The sequence below is a fragment of the Notolepis coatsorum genome, assembly GCF_963971535.1.
Source record: "Notolepis coatsorum genome assembly, chromosome: 6".
Taxonomy (NCBI): Eukaryota; Metazoa; Chordata; class Actinopteri; order Aulopiformes; family Paralepididae; genus Notolepis; species Notolepis coatsorum.
The window spans coordinates 98788514-98811665 of record NC_140170.1 but is presented as its reverse complement, the minus strand read 5'-3'; the positions used below and the strand labels follow the sequence as shown (position 1 = coordinate 98811665).

At 43.5% G+C, this 23152-nt stretch overlaps 1 protein-coding gene across 1 annotated transcript in view; it reads left to right on the top strand.

Moving 5' to 3' along the window:
- Positions 1–4103: 4103 nt before the first annotated feature.
- Positions 4104–23152, top strand: part of igfn1.1 (immunoglobulin like and fibronectin type III domain containing 1, tandem duplicate 1) — a gene marked incomplete at both ends in the record, with an annotated part of 57319 nt that continues 38270 nt past the window's right edge. Inside the window, 2 exons of the mRNA XM_084315702.1 lie at positions 4104–4152; positions 10463–10582. Of these exons, the coding sequence (XP_084171828.1) occupies positions 4104–4152; positions 10463–10582 (169 nt within the window). The remainder of the gene's footprint in view (positions 4153–10462; positions 10583–23152) is intronic.

Sequence of the window (23152 nt, the reverse complement as noted above, 5' to 3'; positions counted from 1 at the left end):
GAACCCCTGGCTATCGCAATAAGGTCACATAACTGTATCAGTGGGATCAAAGTGGGTCTTGAGAGCCATGTCATCTCTTTATATGCGGACGACATAGTCCTGTTTCTTACCAATCTTGACTCATCCATGCCTGCCCTTACGGAACTACTGTCAAAGTATAATGTAATCTCAGGCTACAAGGTTAATGTACAAAAAAGCATGGTCATGCCCCTTAACTCACTAGCTGAAAAAATTCCAAGGTCCAATTTCCCCTTTCAGTGAAACTCACAATTTGTAACATATAGCCAAATAGATAAAATGTTCTTACTAAATCATGACCCACTACTTAAAAAAGTGGAGAAGGACGTACCACTGGCCGGAATTCCTTTTATCCGGTCGTACCACACCCTGAAGAATAGCTCAGATAACCCATTTATTATACACACAGCAAGAACATGGTTTGAGATTCAGACACATCTTGGTAGCTTTATTGCATTTCACAGGAATACTCCCTTCCATAACAACCCAGCTTTACCAGAATCACTTAGAGATGGCATCACCAAGAAGTGGTACACTCTTTTGGGGACCTCTATGATAATAACATACTTATGTCCAGTGGCGTAACTCTGTTGCTAGTGGTGCGGGGGACAGATTAGGGGGCGTGGTCAGTGACGTCGCACTGACCTACCTAATATTTCTTTTCTAATACCAGGTGTGCAATACGCATTTTCCCAGGCGGTGGCGCCTCTTGTAAGAGGTGGTCATCGTGGAGCCAGGGCTTGTCCAGCTCCACGTCCGCTAATTTAATATAATGATAGTGAAATTTTTTTAACTCTGTCAAAATAAACGAGCTGCATAGGCATAATAAACTGTAAGCGACATATACATGTTTGCACTGTCTTTTTTCTATTATAAAGTGCCTCTCTGGTGCATAACACATGAACAGATCAGTCATTTGATTTTAATGCAGGTGCTTGCATTATAAATCGAATGTATTATTATTATTATTATTATTATTATTATTATTATTATAACACATGAACAGATCAGTAGGGTGGGCATTTGATTTGCAGCACCTCGGCGGGTGTATTATAAATCGAATGTATTATTATTATTATAACATGAACAGATCAGTAGGGTGGGCATTTTATTTGCAGCACCTCGGCGGATGTATTATAAATCGAATGTATTATTATTATAACACATGAACAGATCAGTAGGGTGGGCATTTGATTTGCAGCACCTCGGCGGGTGTATTATAAATCGAATGTATTATTATTATTATAACACAACTCACCATAATGCAGATTATTATTGTTTCAGTCCTCCAAAATCCCAACTTTGAAACATGTCAAATGTCCACTTGCGTTGAATGCAACTACTTGATCTTCTGCAACTTGAACACAGTTGCGTCATTGCCTCGTGTTGCCATGTCAACACGCGAGAGTTACCTGTTGCTATAAACCCGTATACATATGTCTATACCGAACAACTGTGACCTCATTTTCTTCTTCTAAATTCATGCTATATTATGTTATTATGTTATTTGATACTATCTTGTCTAGCATACTATCTTGTCTTGTCTAAAGAACTTGAACTTAAGTATGACTCCTGTTTATTAAAAGAAGCTTTATAGGTCGTAGTCTCCTCTTCTGGCTCATCAGTTGGTATTTCCCCATTCCAAAGACGTTTGTTTTGTTTTTTTTAACACATTTTTGCAAACGTTCGCTTGCATGATCGCATCCCAAACGCGGAAGTGAAAGTGAAATTCCATTGGTTCTCCCAGTCCATGTGACCATTTCTAGCATTTCAATTGGCTATAGTGACAGACATAGATATGATGAAGACCTGAGCTCAGAGATGGAACAAGCAGCCGATGTGGTCCAACTTCCGCGTCGCGTCACCGTTTATTATCATGTAACATTGTTTTTGGACGGTAAAAACGTGGGGGGGACAATAACTCCATTCTGAAACCATGCGGGGGAAATTTCCCGGGACCCCTCCATAGTTACGCCCCTGCTTATGTCCTTTGAACAGTTACGCAGCACCTTCCACCTTCCAACTACTAATTTATCTTCGATAAATGCTGGTCTGGGTTTAGGCAATACTTAGGACTAGGGATGTTCGTTATTGGCTTTTTTACCGATATCCGATATACCGATATTGTCCAACTCTTAATTTCTGATACCGATATCAACCGATACCGATATATGCAGGGTTTCCCCCCCCCCCCAAAAACTGAATAATTTCAGGATCTCGTGTCGTGGAATTAACACTATTACTAATAAACATTATGCATACTTTTGACAATAAATAAAATAATAATTTGTTCTTACTTGCTTGCCTGGGTAAATAAAGGTTAAATAAATGTAAAAAAATAAATAATAATAAAAGAAGATTTTCTTTTTTAAACCGATACCGATAATTTCCGATATTACATTTTAATGCCAATATCGGTAGGCCGATAATATCGGACATCCGTACTTAGGACATATTAGCCTACATAGTAGGTTGACGATGTATGTTATTAATGATGCTCGCTTTTGTCTTTCTGATGGGTATATATTGCAATCAATGAAACTGTAAATGTCATTATTTGCTCTGTGAAGAGAAAAGATGTACCGTATATGTATTTGTTTGGTATAGAAGTATGGGCACCTGCTCAGACAGGTGTAGCTGGGCTTACTAAGTACTCATGATGTGATAAAGTTTGACTTTGTTGAGGTCCTAGTCTGGGGGAGAGGGGTCTGGTCTTGAGTTTTTTTTTTTTTTTTTTATTATTATTATTAATTTATTTTTGTCAGGGGGGGGGGGTTAGAGAGGGGAGAGGGTGGTTTATTTTGATTTACCTGTAAGTCTTAATGAAACCTTGGGGTGAAGGGGAGTGAATGATGTTTGATCACTGACTGTGTACACTGATGCTGTAAAATGATTAAATGAAAATAAATACCAATAAATATATTGTTTAAAAAAAAATCAGAAGATTGGAGAGCAAACTTTTACCAAAAACATTTCTTCACCTAGAAAATAAACGAAAAACCTAATTATATCATAAAAAGTGCTCAAATACTTTATTGATGTGACCGCACGGCTTCAGCTTGACTGCTCTGTCAAATTAAAACACAGGCTGTCCTTAGCTGGGTGAACTGCAGGATGCTCTTCATGCTACTAAATACAGTACTTGAATGACTTGTAGTCTTGCAATGTCTTATTTAATACTTACAAACTTAAGACTATTCTATATGCTCTGTGATTCTTCTAATGTTACTAATTCTCTGTATCGTTCCAATGTTAACCCAGACCGGCCATCTCATTTGGCCAACATTCTAAATACTTTGCCTGCTTAGCTTACAGAATCTTGTTGTAATTAAGAGATTTGCTGGGAAAAAACAATCACTTTTGTACATAGATCACTAGATTTATCAGCTTATAATACACATACAGCAAGCCAACCGTGCTTCTGCCGTCCTCGGAGGACAGCGGCTAGACGCGTATGTCATAGAAACCTGCGGCCGTTAGAGGGTGGGGATATTTTTGTGGACTGGCCGACAGAGTGACCTATAGAGCTGCTGGTCGCAGCAAATAAAAATAGAACCACTGAAATGATATTGTATTGGAATGCTGTGCAGTTATGCCTCAAGGCCAAGCAGGAACATTAGGAAAAGTATAATGCTGTCACTTTGTATGATATATTGCAACCTTCACTAAAAGAACTTTCACTGTTCTTTTAGTAGTGACCTCAACAAGTCCATGGCTCAATCAAAGCATGTCAGCGTCACATTCCTGAGATAGACAGATGAAAGACACTTGTTGCTGCCTCTCACAAGGCAGGTAACTACATGCCCCCCCCCCCCCCCCCCCATGAGAAGCAGGAAAGTAACTGCTGTAATAATCTATTGTTCAACTTTCAATAATTTCATGTAAATTATTTTAGCTGTAATCCAAAACATTAGCAATGCCAACACCAAATAGAAAAAAGAACAATTAACAACTAAGACTGCCTAACAAAATCTCTGATTTCCTTTGGAGTAAGTGTGCATCTACAGTATGTTTTATGTTTGTTTTTTATTCTGTTTTTTTTATACAGAGCCTTCTGAGTCAGCAGAGCTCAAGAGGATACCAAGATGTGGAAGAAGTCAAAAGTGACAGATGAGACTGCCTCTGGGCAGGCGGGTAAGTGCAGAATGACCAAGGTCCTCTCTGGTTATATTAATTATAATCAGCCATACACTTGTTATCATTCCCAATCACTGATAATCACCTAGATTAATATCAATTACTGCACAAGACAACCTTTGAAACATGGGTATGGGCGTTTTGAGCATCAAGACACAATAACATGCAAGGGAACACCTGGACAACGGAAAATGTGCAATATTTTTCAGTCAGTCAGTCTTTTATACTGTAAACAAGTTTTCTTTTTATCTGAATACACACAACCTCTGCATACTGGTAATCTCCTATTGCATGCTGCTGTTGAGAGAGAACTGAAGAGGAGCATTCAGTATGCCACCTGCAAATATGAAAATTCCATAGCTTTATAGCATTTCACAGCATCTACAAGATATCACCTATACTTAAATAACCTCAAGAAAACATGGCGGCGAAGAAAAGGCCATGGTTGAAGACACAAGCCGGATGAGATTTACATGAAAGCGGAAAAGCAGCTGAATGCAACAGTTTACCTTTAACCATATCATGCATCAACTTGTCTATGATTATGAAGAAGTCGGCCAAATGAAGGATCATCCCACCGGAATTTCAACGTTTAGCTGTAACCAAAGGATGTGATAATGCCTTGAAAGGTTGACTGCTGTTGATGAAGAGCGACATAGAATCAGAATGTTTCAGTCAGAAGCAGAGAAGTACAAAGTCCTTACAATATCAAGAGGAACATCTTCCCTCAAGACACACAAGAAAATTTGTGTCAAACTGTTTTAGTGAATACAATCAGTGCTTAAATACATTTGAAGAGGATCATCACCTCCACCATCAAATCAAATATACCGTCTACCTTCAAATATAGAATGGATCTCTTCACTTCTGCACACTGATGAAAGCCGGACGGCCGAAAACCTTTAGTGTGCAATAGATAAATAAACAGAAGAACCGTTAAATCATTACTGAATGTGACCCTCTCTTCAGAAGAAGATGGATCATCACCAAAAGCAAGATTAACACTGAAGATGAAGAGCATCTGAGTGTACTGCTGGCAGGGAAGATGGAGCAGAAAACGGAGTCCTTTATTTTAGGGAAGATGGAAGTAAGAATTACCTGTAATACATCTTCCACAAGTTGACTTTCAACAAACTACTTGCAAACCTCATTACAGATATGACTCCTTACAGATGACCCCATGGACAAAGTGCAAGGGATGATGAATGCCAATGATGATGGATGAATTTGTTGCTGCACAGCAACACCATTCCCATTTCACACGTGGTTCACATGACTTCTTGTCTACTGTCTAATCCCTGTTTACGTCAGTTTCTGATGCCTCTTTGAATGTTTCCTTCGACCCACGTTGTCTGTTTTGTATCTCCTGTCACTGTGTTAAATACCTGTTTGTTTCTGTGTACATGTCCATAATCCTGTCGAGGTTCCTAAGCTCCCATGGTGCTTTTGTCAGGATTAATGTTTTCCTGTCTTGTCTCTTCTCCTGCCGTCATGTTGCGTGTTAAGTCGGAGGTGCTGAAGCGCTGCCCCAGGAAAAAGGTATCAACACCTACTTCCACAATCATTTTACATTATTTATAAATGCATGATTCCATTTCACCTTGATGACTGATGAGTTGCATGTATGATATACTTATCACTCTTTCAAAGGTGCCATTCATAATTGAATGTCGACTTTCAATGTCACAATGGATGCATTTAGTTGTGACATCCGGAACAACTTTGAAACAAGATAGTAGTCACAAATGCTGATCGCACTGTGGTTGCTTGCCCTGAGGTACTCTATCTTGTATTTTAATGGGACATACCACTGCATTTAAGCTCTTGCATTCTAATGGTGATTATATTATTATTATGCCTTAGCACGGTTCAATCTGTATTGGTAAACTTGCAATGCAGGGTCGCTTCCAGGATGTGGTATGAGCCTGAACGCTGATTGACCATCCCACTGTTTCCCTTCTGTGATCATGGAGACATGATCTGATAAATGTGCAATTTGGCATGCAATGAGTTATTGTATTTGGTGACAATGAAATGGATAGCTAGCTATATTCGAAAACAGTACTGTATACTGTCACACATGAGTTAGTGCCAGTATGCTAATATATCATAACGCTTGCCTGCGGATAGCTGTTACGATACTAGAACATTACTCTCTTGACTTGACTTGACTAGGCCGTTGCTAAGGTGCTGGTATACTGAAAGAGCTTTTCCAATGCATAAGAATGTTCACTATGGGATGGATGTGGTTGCATTCCAGGCTTCACCTTCACATATAGCCAGAGAAACTGAGAATTCACCAGTTTTACTTTTGCTAAGTTAATAATAATTGTATTTATATAGCACCTTTCATATGGGCCGCAGCTCAAGTGCTCCACAGAAAATAGCATAACATGAACATAGGCATGAAATCAGTATACAACCGACAGAACAAAAGCAATGCATAAAGTGCAGACATAAGAACAGGCACAAAGGACAATACAAGTAGTGCAGTGTAGAAAGTGCAGACATAAGAATAGGCACAAAACAAGCACAACAAGTACAGTGTTGCTGGAAAGCATGTGAACCCCCCGGAACTGCCAGTCCCCCAAACACCCCACACATCAATCCCCACCACATCCTCATCTAAGGATGTCCCGATACCACTTTTTTGCTGACCGAGTACGAGTATGAGTACTGACATTTGGGTACTTGCCGATACCAAATATCGATACCGAGTAATTAACCCCTTAAGCTTACCCCACATTTTGCATAAAACGCCTGGCGATTGCATACTTATGCTGCTGCTGCTGCTAGCGTTAGCAAACTCCTTGTACTCAGCCTCATGTTTGCTCTTCAGATGTTTGATCAAATTACTTGTGTTAAATGAGCTCTTTTTCACCCCTCCTCTTGACACTTTAGCAGAGCATGTTTTCAGTCTGCTTTGCTCTGGTCAGCATTGCAAATCTGCGTTATAACGTTACGTTGCACACGGCAAGTGGCCGTAAAGTGGTATCGGCCGGCTGTCACCAGAGGTATCGGGCAAGTACGAGTACAGCAAATACAGTATCGGTATTGGGACATCCCTATCCTCATCCAAGACATCCCCCCCCCACCTGACAAAGCACGCCACGACCGAAGGAAAACACAAACAGCCTGTGTCACCCACACAAACATAATGCCAGCAGAAGCGCCCCGATGCACCTTGAAGCACCGGGAACAGCAGCCAGTTTCAGCGCCCTTGTTAACAGATTACTGTTCAGACCATGCGCCATGGTTTAAAATCATGGATTTCAAATGTCCAATAGTTACCAATGCTCTTGATTTTTTACCCATGATAAAGATATCTACCTGTGATTATAAAAGAGCAGCGGAGCAGACAGGCAAGTAGGGGAAACGCTGCTGGTGTGACTGCTGTAACAATAATAACAAATAAGGCAATTTAGGGCCATTATGGCATACATTTAGAATGCAAAAGGTCCGGACCCTCATCATTTTCCCTCACATATCACATATTATGCCTATTGGAGACATATTATGATGACCAGAAACTGTAAACACATGATTAAAGCAGCTACATGTAGAATTTTAACATCAATATCACTGTCAAGTTACTTTAGAAAATTACCATACAAAGATGTGAACCTCACTTCACTGCACTGTATCTGCAGACTGCTAGTATTGGTAGATTTGTGTCTCCAGGTATAATTTGGTGGGGATTTTGTTGGATTGTTTTAATGTTTTTCAAGCTGCTTAATTAATTACAAAATAACATACATAAATCATGGGAAAACAAAGTAGGTTTTATCTGTCATCTTTCTTCTTCACTTGACTTGCAAGTGAACACCATAGGGATATTAAAGGGGACATGCATGGCTATTCCTTGCATTATTTGGGCAACTTTACACAATTCCTATGTCTATGGAACACATCTGTAAGTTTTTTTTTCCAAAAAATGCATTGTTTTATATTTCTAATCAAGTACTCAAAAGCATAATTTTTCTTTGAGCACAGTCTGCGAGTGGCAGACAGAGAGAGATATAGAGAGATTGAGGATACTAATTAATTTCGCCGCGGGGGGGCATAATCCCACGGGACAATGCATTGGTAACTTGTTTCAAATGACAATATATACCTCTGTGAATATTATTGCACGGATCAGAATACGGGCGTGCGCGTGGGAGTGCTCCCGACTGCGAGGAGAGAGAGAGAGAGAGAGAGAGAGAGAGAGAGAGAGAGAGAGAGAGAGAGAGAGAGAGAGAGAGAGAGAGAGAGAGAGAGAGACACGCATTTACACACAACCTCCCGACCGCGCCGGGGCAGGAGCTTCTCTCACACACACGCATGAGAGAGAAGCTCCTGCCCCACGCGGTAGGTTGTGTGTAAATGCTCCGTGTGTGTGTGAGAGAAGACCCATCGCCACGGCACACACACATTTTTACACACACTCCTGCACGCAGCCCCTCTCTCTCTCTCTCTCCCTCTCTATCTTTCTCTCTCCCTCTCTCTCCCTCTCTATCTCTCTCTCTCTCTCCCTCTCTCGCTCGCTCGTTCTCTGCTGTCTGTCAGACTCGGCACCCTGTTTGAGTCGCTCTGAGCGAATTGTGGGCGGTGACTACAACCACAGAGCCAATTAGATCACAATCAGCTCAATCAGTACCTTATTCACGTCAGCAATAACGTCAAATCAGAACGGCTTAGTTGAGTGAGGGAAGATCTCGTGAACTCAAGACTAGACTGATGAGTCAATATGATAATTAGAGACACAGACCACATTGATATAATCCCCCATTGCTAGGAAACAATGCTAAACACTGGAAAAGGCCATTTATAATGCATGGGACCTTTAAAGGAAAACATGAATCTGGAGGCGCACTTCCACTGTAGTTTCCATAGACTCTAGGGACCCAGAGACTTGCTTCAACTCATTAAATAAACATAGTAGCTCAACTATTCTTATACAGTCAGCTAATTACAGTAAGCATTCTAAACGAATATGACAGTGATTTATTGATGTTTAAAAAGTTCCAAACAAGTTTTTCCACATAGATCATGCACATTATTTGGCGCAACAGCGTCCCAGCTTACTAGCATAGAGTTTGCTCATATTGTATTAGTATAGTATTGTATAATCTCAAACTCGCAACGTGCCATCACACACCATGTGCCCCTATGTGATTACTGTAATATCCATATATAGTAATATTATATATATATATAATATTAGAACAATCAATGTGTGATTGCATGTTTGAGAAGTTTGAGAAAATACATAGGGAAACTGTATGACATTTTCTGCTGGCCAGATATATAAAAGCTGGGATGCTGTTGCGGCTAGCACATTGTGATCACCTGTCATTCACAGCATCCACAGTCCCCCCCCCCCCCCAATACAGCAGGGACCTGGACACGCCACAGATGCAGCAATGTCTCTTAACCCATAGAATGATTTATTTTTCTGTCACTACTGAGTTGCGATCAAAAAATAGAGATGCCCAACTGGCAAAGCCTTTGACATCCTTTAAAGTGTTTATAGTGATTACATGACCTTTAACTGACAGCACTACTAAAATACATCTTAGGTTATCATCTTTTGTACAAGCTCAAACAATCCACGTAATGTATCAGAACAACTCCAGTTTGTGCATCAGTAACTTCCATTTAGAAATTAACATGATTACAAAATAGATTTAGGCAATAACATGTGTTTTTATAAAAAAAGAACAACAAAAAATGGCAAACCTTACATTGTTAAAGAGTTAAAATCATACACTATTTTCAGCGTCATTTCTTTGTAAAAGCCTAAAAACGGAATGTGTGAGTATTGTTTTTGTCTTTGTCTATCACATGGTGTAATGTCAATGTATTGTATGTATTATACTTTTTTTTCTTGCTTGGTGTGGGTGGTTAGTTTAATTATTTGTCTTTTGCATTCATCTCAAGTTAAATGCGACGTGGTCAAGTCTTACATTATCAGGTCAGATAAGTCCTTTCCTTGCTGAATATGCACACAATCTAAATGTGTAAGTGTTACTATCAGATACTGGGGAAGTGAAATTGCTCTGCTTAAGATGTATTTATTCATCCTGCGATATAAATGTATGCTATATAAACATACAGTAGTTGTTTCTTGTAACTCTTTCGGTCATTGCCATGTTTATGTTGCAGTGAAGATATACAGTATTGTATATGGATGCAAGTATGTTTTTTATACATGCGTTAGATTTCTCCTTGGTACTGTAGATGATGGTAAGTAATACCATTTACATTTTCTGAACCACCCAACTGGAATGACGTGTCTCCTTATGTCTTTTATTAATTTGATTAGGCATTAAGAAGAAGTCAAAAGTCCCTGGTGTGATGATCACACAGTTCATGGAGGAGCTTCCAGAGGGAATGACAACTCCTGATTTCACCCGCAAACCCATCGCTTTAACAATTCAAGAGGGTAAGTCTCCCAACTAAAGAAAAATATATATTTTTTGTAATTGTTTATAAATTGTTAGTGTACTGCATCTTACTTTTGAGTGTTACAGCTTGGGCCCAATATTATTTCCTGTCAACTATTGATATTAGAAAACACTGCAACAGGAAATAAACGTGGCCCGTTTAGAAATGTTATGTTGTCAAGTTTGAAATGCAATAGAGACTAAATTAATAAATACTGGTAATTAAATTAGTGTAAACATTGGCTAAAACTCACTGTACCATTAAGAGTCCTCTTCAAGCTGAAGTTTGAGTTTGATTTAAAATCCACATCAACAGCTCCCTTGGCTCTGTTTTGATTGATAGCTCTGTTTTGATTGATAGCTCAGAGGGCAGAACCAAAGTATAATGGAGGTTGAAAGTTACACCTCATGAATGTGAAATCGTAAACAGAGAACTGAGTAGATAGCTATATATTGGGGGTCGTCAGTTTTTGTCCAAGCTGCAACACGGCAAATCGTCATAATGTTCACCTTAACACATTCAGGGCCAAACCCTGAGATATCTCGGGTTAACTCGCCGCCGCTTGAGCGCCAAACCCGAGAAAAGTTGGGTTTTCATCATTATTTCTTTTATTCGATATTTCCATTCATTATCCATCCAAGGAGCCTGATGTTATCATAGGGAATGAGTCTGAGATCCCAAAAGTGCAATACCGGCCGCATCCTACCAGGCGGTGGTATCGAGCACCCTTTGAAACTCTGTGTCTTGGGCTGTGCGTCAATTATATATGTCGATAGCTATAATATATAATATAGTTATAGCCCTGCAAACACTGCCATGTATTCCTATACTTTAACACTAGCACAGTCATGGAGAAAATGCCACTAATTCCTGCCGGGAACAGGTCAGAAGACCCGACAGCTTAGTTGTGTATTGAAGAGTGAACACATCGCTCTCTCACACACACACACACACACACACACACACACACACGCACACGCACACGCACACGCACACACACACACACACACACACACACACACACACACACACACACACACACACACACACACACACACTCATAGGGGGACAGACGATTGACTCCTGCCTGGCTGTCCTATTTATATATGAATATTCCCCTATTTAGCAAAGACAATGACACTCGTGTGTGAGTCATCAGTATGCTAGAATCTCTCCCAGTGCCTGGTTCACCTATTTACATGTCAATGACGCAACAATCTGCAATCCGAATCTGAAAGTTGAAGCATCGGAAAACACAACCATCGTGTTCCTTGTTGAAAAGTACACACAATGTGCAAAACCACCTGCTGATCAGAGGCTGGATCATTTCTTCATGTTACTAAGTACTCTTAGTAACGTATGCAAATGTTGTTGTTAATTACATTGTGGTCATGCCATAGTTGTTTTACTTCCAGAACTTCCCACTGTATTACCCAATTGGGTAACACTTTATAATAACACTCAGTTATAAGACATTTATAAGGTATTTGTATATAATGAACTAATCATGAACAAACCATTTATATACATTCGTAAATGATTATTAAATCATTTATGACTATATTTGTATAACATTTACAGATTAGTTATACATGATTTATAACTCATTATCAACATTGTTTGTACTTGATTTGTTCATCATTAAATAATGTGATTTAATGTGTAGTAACACATGTGTCGATCCTTTGAAAAATGGATATGAAAAAACGACTATACCTCCATTTATTTGTTCATGTTCAACAAATCATTTGTAAAACATTTTTAAAAGATCTATAAAGCATTTGCAGATATGATTGTGTGCCCTAATCTAAAGTGAAGACTATTCATCATTAACACATGTCTAATAGTTTGTTTATTATTTTTGGACTGTTATGAATACACATGAAGCAATTACCAGACTTGTCTTTTCATGTTTAACAAATGATTTGTTAGACATTCATAAAACATCTATAAATCCTTTGCAGATGCTATTGCGTGCCCTAAAGTGAAGACTATTCATCATTAACAAATGTCTAATACAGTTTAATTATTTGTTGACTTTTTCATCACCTGTTACAAATGTAGACAGCTTTCGGACCCACCCTTTTTTGTGACATCAAACAGTGACAGTGTAACTGAGGGGTACAATTCCCTGACTGTATTGATAAGTATGGTATCATTAAACCACTACCGATTATGTACTTTAACTACTGGCCACACAGTACATGATATAGATATGATGAACACTTTCCCACCATGAAACGAAGTCCACACAAATGTATAAATCGAATATTTTATATAGCAAAGGGTATATACAACGTTCACTTAATGACATTTATGATTTGAATGCACTTGTAAGGCAAATGAGTATTCATAGGCAAATCAACATTGAATGTCCAATCTCTGGTTACGCAGGAAGCAAGTGTACAACCTGGTTCTTTAGGGAACTATAGCGATGGTACTTAAATGATTATAGCTGGATACACTAAAAGGGGGTCCCGCTGGTTGTAAGTCAGTAGGGGGGGGGGGGTTAGGAGAGCCGCTGGCGATATCCCATCTGGCCAACGATTTCTTGGGAGAATTCAGAGTGCTGAACACGGTGCCCACAGAACCTCGGTCCACAGATGAATACAGCTGGGCCCTCTTGTAGACGGTAGCTGCCGGTCCACAACGAAGAGACGTGAGGCGACCTCACTCGGGGTAGAGCGCCGTCTCACCTGGACTCCTCTCGGGGGGTAGTTCCAACACTCAGCAGTGTTGGCTGTTATCCATGGCATAAATCAAAGCACCCAAAGCAAGTAGATAATCCAAGCCGTGTAGGGCTCGCCGTCGTCCGGGTAAGGTAATCCAATGTGCAGGTCCACTCGTCCTGGCCCAGAACTCCTCGGATGAAAGCACCACACGTGGTCTGCCCAGCCTGGTTAAGACTCTAGATAACGCCAGAAACGATGGGGGTACTGCTCCCTTTATAACTCTAACCGAACGATGCACCATACATAATAGACTATTATTAACTTAATAGATATACGTCCCACTCGACGGTATAGTGCCAAACTATGACAATTCAACTATTAATCCACACGATGTCTCAATGCCATTCTGAGGCCAAGTTGACCATACTGCACCACACGTGTATCGTGGGTGAGGCTTAACGTCTTGCCACTAGGTTGGAGGGTAAAGAACTAAGGGCTAAGGGACTAAAAGAAAGTTCTACTTTACTTGCGCCATATATATATGCGCTGTGAACAAATAGTACCATTCGTATTTCGGCAGACGTATTCCTACGCGGAACCGGGGCTAGTAACGACATGTTCGTCGGCACGATTGAACTTGAACCAAGGGGCTTGGCTGCTGGCGCCAAGTTCTTGTCCAATGAGAGAATGAAACTATTATGGGCTGTTAGTAGACTAAAGGGATATTCAGTGTATATGTACAAGGAATATACAAGGGATATCAAACGATATACAAATACTATTAAATATATATCCATAAATAAATATATATATTCGGTTTAATCTGATCCTTCACAACAGCCGCCCCCTAATTAGTCCCACCTAATTAGCTAAGCAGAGACAGATTAACCGCACTGTCTACCACTCAAGGTCCGCTGTAAGGGTCAGTCAACTCACAAAGTCATGGGGTCATGGTCGTCATCGATAGTGTCTGGGAGTCTGGGCAGTTCTATTAGCCTCGCCACGGGTCGTGTGTAAGTTCACCCTTGGACGAGCACCTCAGCTGCTCGGACCTTGCCATCGGCGCCGGTGATCACTTTGCTTACGCGGCCAGCCGGCCACATAGCTCTGGGTAGTGACTGGTCGATAATCATGACGACTGTTCCTTCTGTCAAATTGTCTCTCTCTTTTACCCACTTCTGGCGGGTCTGTAGAGACGGTAGGTAGTGGAGTAGAAAGCTGTTCCAAAACTTGTCAGCTAGTACTTGACTGTACCTCCACATTCTTCGGCCGTTCGCTTCTTCAGGCCTGTACATTGTCTGGGTTAGCGCGGGGTCCAGCCGCCCCATCAAGAGTGTGTTGGGGGTGACTGGGTCGACATCTGCTACATCACTTGAGACGTAACCGAGGGGCTTTGAGTTCAATACTCCCTCGATCTCCGTGAGGACTGTCATTAGGACTTCTTCCGCTACAGTCTGGGCCCCAAGCACGGCGTACAGGGCTGTCTTTATAGAACGTACTTCTCGTTCCCAGGTTCCACCGAAGTGGGGTGCGTTCGGGGGATTAAACTGGAAGTCAATCTGGGATGGAGCGAGGTGGGTCTTAAGTTCTGGGCCCATAGCTTGGAAGCTCTCTCTCAGCTCTCTTTCTCCGCCTTTGAAGTTTGTCCCGTGATCAGACAACAATGTAGACGGTTTTCCTTTCCGCGATGTGAATCTTCGGAAGGCCATAAGGAATGAGTCTGTGCTCATGGTCGGAAGGAGTTCGATATGTATCGCTCTGGTGGTCATGCATTTGAATACAATACCCCACCGCTTCTCGGTTCCTCTTCCTTTCTTTATATACAACGGGCCAAAACAGTCCATGCCTGTGGAGTGGAATGGCTTGTCGCCGAGTCGGAGGCGACAGGGAGGTAGGTCAGCCATCCGGGGTATGCTGGGCTGCGCGCGCCACTTTCGGCAGTCTAGACAGGTTCGCTGGAAGCGTCGCACTGCTTCTCTTCCTTGAAGTATCCAATAGCGACGTCTGATCTCCGCGAAGACTCTCTCTGCTCCTGCGTGGTGTACATCCTCGTCGTATTTCTTTATGATCAGCTCTGTGACCTTGTGTCGGCTGTTCAAGACTATCGGGTACTTAACGTCATCCGGTAGATCGGGGGCTCTCCGCAGACGACCACCCACTCTGATGAGATTATGGGCGTCGCTCTCGGGTGCCAGGTGGAGCAATCTGCTGTCTGATGGGACGGGCTTTCCTCCCTGTAAACAGTCTAGCTCATCGGGGAACGAGTCTCTCTGGGCTCGTTGTAGTAGAAGAAGTTCTACTTCTTCGTAGTCAGCTGCTGAAATGTCGGCAGTGGACTGAATCTCTGGGTGGTGCCACAGGAATGTCTTTAGCTGCGCACTCTGTAGGGTAATGCAATCATCTATGTTGGGGTCTGTGGAGGCGACTGTGCTCAGTCCACAGAACATAGGTTTCTTGTTCTCAGCCTCCTCTTTACTCGCTTCCCGTGGGGTGGGCGTAGGCCACTCTTCTTCCGGGAGCTTGAGGAACTCTGGTCCGTCACTGTAGATGTTGCGACGGGTGAGGTCATCTAGGGACATTCCCCGGGTGATGACGTCAGCTGGGTTGTGTTTGGTGTCCACATACCGCCAGCTCGCTGCTTCTGTTAACTCTTGAATCTCGGTGACTCTGACTCCCACGAAGACTTTGTATCTGCATGAATCAGACTTGATCCATGTGAGTACTGTCGTGGAATCTGACCACAAGATTGTTCTGTGCACCGGAATGGTGAGTTCACGTTGGATTAACGTGGCTAGATGCGCTCCTGCTAGGGCTGCGCAGAGCTCTAGACGCGGGATAGATTGTTGCTTTCGTGGGGCTATTCTTGAGCGAGCCAGGATGAAAGCAGTGTGTATCTCTCCTCCCTTCTCTTGGGCACGCAAGTAGGCCACCGATCCATAGGCTACTTCGGAGGCGTCACTGAAGACGTGTAGATCCATCTTGCATGTCTCTGGCCTCACTGTGGGTGGGAAGTAGCTGCGGCGTATATTGACGCCTGGGAGTGAGCGGAGCTCCGTCTCCCACTCTCTCCATGTGGAGGCAAGGTGTGCGGGTATTGGGTCGTCCCAGCCCTGGTCCTTGTCCCATAGTGCTCGTACAATCATCTTTGCCCTGGTGGTGTAAGGTAGAATACATCCCAACGGGTCATATTGTCTGGCGAGTGTTCTGTACACACTCCGTCTGGTGGTCGGTATCGCCGTCGACCTTCCCTGCTCCGTGGTCAGGGGTTTGTGTCTATAGTGGAGCGAGTCTGTTTTGAAGTGCCAGACTAGTCCTAGTGTCATTTCTTGGGCTTCTCCTGGGATTGTCGCCATCCAGGTCTCGCTGCTGGCAGCCTTGTCCGCGGGGGAGAGGCTGCGCAATACGTGCAGGTCGCTGCTGGCCCACTGCCTGAGATCAAAGCCGCCTTTGATCAGAGAGGCGCGGAGCAGCGCACGGCGTCGCCAGTCAATCTTCTTTACGTGTCCCGCTGTGATTAGCTTCTCAATCTCAGCGCGGTACACACTCTCTTGAGCGGGGTCTTTGGCTAGGCGCCGCTCTGTGTTCAATAGATACCGCTCCGTAGCGTCTTTCTTTGCGTGAAAGGTGGGCATTCCCTCTCGCCTCAGGAGTGGAGTTGCGTATCTCATCACTCCGCCGACTGTGACTCTCCTTGTCCCTTGCTCGAGGAGGTTTATGGCGTAAATGTCTTCTTTAGAACGAATGTCTTTCTTTTCGTTCTTAAAGGGCATTGTCTCTAGTGTCCATAGCCTCTCGACATGCTGCAGGAGAGTGGTGTCTTCTTCTGTCGCTCTGGAGTGGAGGCAGCTAGTGGCTGCTGTTCGGTTGAGAGATTTAGCGAGGGGGCCTTGTAGTGTCCATCCTAGGCGGGTCTCGACTGCTGCAGGACAGCCTCAGGGTCCTGTATGGACCCGGTCTATCGGGACTATGAGGTCTGCATGGTCGGAGCCTATCAGCAGGGTCGGGGTGGCGCCGTCTATGAGCGGGATAGGTAGTTGACGCAGGTGCACATATTTATCCATCAGCTTGGCGATGGGGTAGGTGTACTGTGATAGTCCTATTTCTTGGCTGGTGAAAGCATTTGTAATCCTATACCGTCGTTATTTGGTTCTCGCTCCCCCGCAGTCCCAGCTGGGCCGCAGCGGACGCGAGCTGAAGGGTCTTCTCTGACCCGTCATCAAGGACGGCGTAAGTGTCCATGACTTTATCTTGGTAGCTCAATGTTACACGGACTACCTTTAAGAGCACTTGGGCGCCGCTGCTGCTGGCGGGGTCAATGTACATGACACTTGCCTTGGTGCTGCTCGATGGTGCAGGTGCAGGCTTTCTTCTGTTACTGTCGTGTAGGACATCTAGGTGTGCTCCGTCACACCGACTGCACCTCTTCTTTAGGCGGCACTCGGCTGCCATGTGACTGCGCGCACATCGGTAACAGCGCCTGTTGGACTTTATCCATTGACTCACTTCTTCTGCATTCATCTTTGTGAACAGGTCACATTGCGACAGCCAGTGTTCCTTCTCGCAGTACGGGCACACCATCTTCCACTTCTCTTTTCTCGAGGGGGTACTGTGGTTCTTACTGCTCGGTACTGATTCTGATTGGTGCATGACAGTCACCGATCTTCTTCCATCGTTTATTCTCCTGGGTCCCTCTCTGGAGCTTGGTGTGCTCCGCACGAACGTATCCAGTCGTAAGCTGCTGACTTCTCTCGCCAGGAAGTCGGCTAGATCGAGGAGGGATGGTTCGGGACCGTTAGGATCACGGTGGTCTCTCTGCCGCCTGAAGCGCTCTTGTCTGGCGGGTGGCAGCTTCTCTAAAATCCTCTCGACGTTAGAGTTGGCGTATAGCTCGTGCATACCCTTTTCCCGTTGCGCTCCCAGCATCCCTACCAGGGACTGCACTTTTATAGACAGGTCGTCTAATGAGCGATTGTCTGTTGCTGGGGGTAGGCGGTCAATATGCCTTATCTCTTGGATTACGTAATCCCATATACGTCCATATCTCTGGTCCAGCGCTGCTAGAGCCGCGGTGTATGGGGTCGTAGAGGTGGCATAGGCTAGCGCTATATTGTGCGCTCGCGGTACTTTCAGGTGCTTCAGTAATATTGCATACTTGTGGCGTTCATCAGCGACATCCACCATCATTGTCTCTAAGCACATCCGGAGCTCCGTGTACTGTGCTCGATTCTCATAGGTGAAGTCTGGAAACGTCGGTGTGGCAATGTATGACGCCGTGGATGGCTGATACATCGGCGAGCGTTGGGGGAGAGACCTCCTAGGCGAGTCTCCTCTTGCGCCTCTCTGTGGGCTGGTACCGGCAGGGTACCATGGCCCGCTGGTCCAGGTGCTATTCCTCGGGGCTGGTCGTGCGTCGTGCTCACCCGTGAATAGGGTCGGGGGTCTGTAGCGCAGCGCCGCGGGGGTATAGCCTGGGCTGTACTGGACCTCCTGGTCCAGTGGAGTACTGTGCTGTCGTCGGGCTTGGTTCTCCTCCTCTCCCTCTTCTTCTTCTATCAGGTCCTCTAGATCCTGTAGTCGTTTATTTAGCTTCTCCGCAGTGTATGCCGCTCCTTCCTTGTAGCTGGGTCTCGCTTGGACCGGTCTGGGAAGGGGGTCTGCGGGGGGTATAGGCTTGGTCTGTTGGTCAAGTTCAGGGTCGCTTGCTCGGTTAGGAGACGCTGCCCTTGACTGTTGTCTCGACGAGTTCCTTGAACCCCTGGCGGAGGGAGAGGGTGTTGCCTTGAGGATCAGCTGCTCCATTAGCTGCGCTTGTAACTTGTCGCGCTCGGCTTGTAGTCTGTCGCGCTCGCCCTGTAGTCTGTCGCGCTCGGTTTCGCGCTGGATGAGAGCGAGGTCGCGCTCTGTTTCTCTTTGGGCACCGGCAGCGGCACGCTGGGTGTCTGCTCGGTCTCTTGCCATATTCTCTTCCGTCTGAAGGCGTCTCATCTCCAGGCGTATGCGCTCTTCTTCGCTCCGTTGCTGTGTCTGGAGTCGATCGCGTTCACCCTGAAGTCGATCGCGTTCACCTTGGAGTCGATCGCGTTCGGTAGAGGCTGTCAGGCTGACGAGGAACGCCTGTGATAGCATCCTCTCCGCTTCGCTGGGGGAAGACGGTTGTAGAGGTGAGCCGCTCCTGGCTGTACTCGTTGGGGAGTCCTGGAGCTCTATCTCCTCGGCGCTCTCCTCTTCTTCTTCCGTGCAGAGTTCTCTCTCTGTAGGGTTGTCTTCCTCCCGGGGCTGGTCGGGGACTACTTCTTCGGTATTGGCGGGGGGTAAAGGCATGTCAGCTCCCTCCTGGTCCCCACCGTGAGCTTGGTCAGTTACATTAGAACCCACTAGGGCCTCTGTGGTCGGGGTAACCTGGTCGTTAAGGTCAGACATAATTTTACTTTCTACTTTTACCGCGTTTACCGTTTGTCGAAGGCTAGGTAGTTGACTGACAGCGTAATCCTCTAAGTACTGAGGTGTCTGTCGTCTGCGCCGCGGGCGTTCTACGTTAGGAGGACCGTTTCGTGGAGTGTTCATCATAGGCCATTTCAATATTAATAACACTATATTAATATTACACTAGTTACCCTCCGGCTCGAAGGACCAATTGTAACTGAGGGGTACAATTCCCTGACTGTATTGATAAGTATGGTATCATTAAATCACTACCGATTATGTACTTTAACTACTGGCCACACAGTACATGATATAGATATGATGAACACTTTCCCACCATGAAACGAAGTCCACACAAATGTATAAATCGAATATTTTATATAGCAAAGGGTATATACAACGTTCACTTAATGACATTTATGATTTGAATGCACTTGTAAGGCAAATGAGTATTCGTAGGCAAATCAACATTGAATGTCCAATCTCTGGTTACGCAGGAAGCAAGTGTACAACCTGGTTCTTTAGGGAACTATAGCGATGGTACTTAAATGATTATAGCTGGATACACTAAAAGGGGGTCCCGCTGGTTGTAAGTCAGTAGGGGGGGGGGGGGGGTTAGGAGAGCCGCTGGCGATATCCCATCTGGCCAACGATTTCTTGGGAGAATTCAGAGTGCTGAACACGGTGCCCACAGAACCTCGGTCCACAGATGAATACAGCTGGGCCCTCTTGTAGACGGTAGCTGCCGGTCCACAACGAAGAGACGTGAGGCGACCTCACTCGGGGTAGAGCGCTGTCTCACCTGGACTCCTCTCGGGGGGTAGTTCCAACACTCAGCAGTGTTGGCTGTTATCCATGGCATAAATCAAAGCACCCAAAGCAAGTAGATAATCCAAGCCGTGTAGGGCTCGCCGTCGTCCGGGTAAGGTAATCCAATGTGCAGGTCCACTCGTCCTGGCCCAGAACTCCTCGGATGAAAGCACCACACGTGGTCTGCCCAGCCTGGTTAAGACTCTAGATAACGCCAGGAACGATGGGGGTACTGCTCACTTTATAACTCTAACCGAACGATGCACCATACATAATAGACTATTATTAACTTAATAGAAATACGTCCCACTCGACGGTATAGTGCCAAACTATGACAATTCAACTATTAATCCACACGATGTCTCAATGCCATTCTGAGGCCAAGTTGACCATACTGCACCACACATGTATCGTGGGTGAGGCTTAACGTCTTGCCACTAGGTTGGAGGGTAAAGAACTAAGGGCTAAGGGACTAAAAGAAAGTTCTACTTTACTTGCGCCATATATATATGCGCTGTGAACAAATAGTACCATTCGTATTTCGGCAGACGTATTCCTATGCGGAACCGGGGCTAGTAACGACATGTTCGTCGGCACGATTGAACTTGAACCAAGGGGCTTGGCTGCTGGCGCCAAGTTCTTGTCCAATGAGAGAATGAAACTATTATGGGCTGTTAGTAGACTAAAGGGATATTCAGTGTATATGTACAAGGAATATACAAGGGATATCAAACGATATACAAATACTATTAAATATATATCCATAAATAAATATATATATTCGGTTTAATCTGATCCTTCACAACAGACAGTATTAGGACTATAGATAAATGCAATTTTATTAACATATAAACATGCACACATAACATGTAAGATGTGAATGAAGTAAGTACTTAGTTAACATGAAGATATTTATTTATGCCTTAGTTAAGTATTTTTTCGCCATTAATGAATGCATTAACTCATTCTGCGCCATCACTTAATGCGCGAGAGGGCGCTAGAACACCACCGCTTTAATCAATGGGGGGACTGTGAGATTTGCGAGTGCTTAAAATATATCTTAACCGTTTAAGCTGTAGCCCTATTTCGCCTAAAGGTACATGCCTAAGTAAATGGTAGATTGCTCCACTTCTGCAAGGTCAATTAGCATGTTCTTGGTATCTAGGAACATCTAGGGACCTGGGGGTATTTATTTCCAGTGTCAGAAATATTGTGTCTGTTACTAGGCTTGAGTAAATTGTAATGAAGAAAAGGAGAATATAAATTATGATTTATTTTTGCATCTGTGCCGGTGAATAACACCATGTTACAATTGTGCCGTAACCGAGGCCGCTCACTGAGCTCATTCACCACCTTATTGAGATTTCTTTATTTCTTTATTTCAGATCCCCATTAGTCACTGCCTCAGCAGCAACTATTCTTCCTGGGGTCTGGATCCAAACATATACAATTAAACAAGAATAATCAATAAACAACATAAAAACAAAACAAATGTCAATAAAACACCAATAAAATATACAAACAATTATAGAACATTAAACCAATTAAAATCAGACATACAACCAAATATGTATGCCAAATTTTCTAATATAGAACAAAAACAAATATCAATAAAACAACAAATATCAATACAACAAAGACAACAATAACAAATATCAATAAAACAACAAATATCAATAAAACAACAAAGACATCTCAGAGCAAACTAAAATGTGCTCAAAAACAGCACAACATTCCATACACTCATACTCTAATACTCTTCATAACCACTAGACAAACACATTCCAAAACAACACATAACCCAACACAAGAACCCATTCATTAGACACAGATTAGACCCAACCAAAATCAACCTCTTTCTGCATTACAGCCACTCGTAGTCTCCTCTTGAATCCCACCTTACTGGTAATTGAAACCAAATATTGTGGAAGTCTATTCCAGTAGGACATTGCCCTGTACATTACAGTTTTCTTTAAGGCTGCAGTTCTGGGTCTCGGCAGGGCAAACGGACCCTTCAAGGCTTGTCTAGTGCCATAGCCATGACCATCACTAATAAGCACCAGCTGCAAAAAGAGGCACACAGGTTTATGCAAAGTATAAATATTTCTCATAAACAAAATAAGACTACACACTAGTCTCTCATTGACTCTCATCCATGACAATTCCTTGTGCATTTTCTCAACACTGTTTCTAATTGAGCTATGCAATGCAAGTCTTGCAGCTCTATTTTGAGTAAGCTGTATTTTATTTAAATTTTGTTTGGATGCATTTGACCAGATTGCTGGACAGTAGTCCAGATGTGACAAAACTAGTGATTGTATGACTTGCTTGGTAGCTGTGTCTGTTAAAAAATAGGCATTCCGTCTAATAATTGAAATACTTCTGCTCATTTTTGTTACAATATTGTTAATGTGAGTTGACCAAGAGAGTGTTTCATCTATTATAACTCCAAGCAATCTGGCCTCCTTAACTTGCTCAATATCTGCACCCTGCAAATAAATATTTAATCTGTGATTCTCTCTCTGAGCATGCTTTGAACAAATAATTAGACATTTTGTTTTGGATGCATTTAGTTTCAGCTTATTTACCGTGACCCATTCAGAAATCTGCATTAACTCGCTTTGAAGAAGACCCAACCCCCCCCACCCAACCTCCTCCAATGT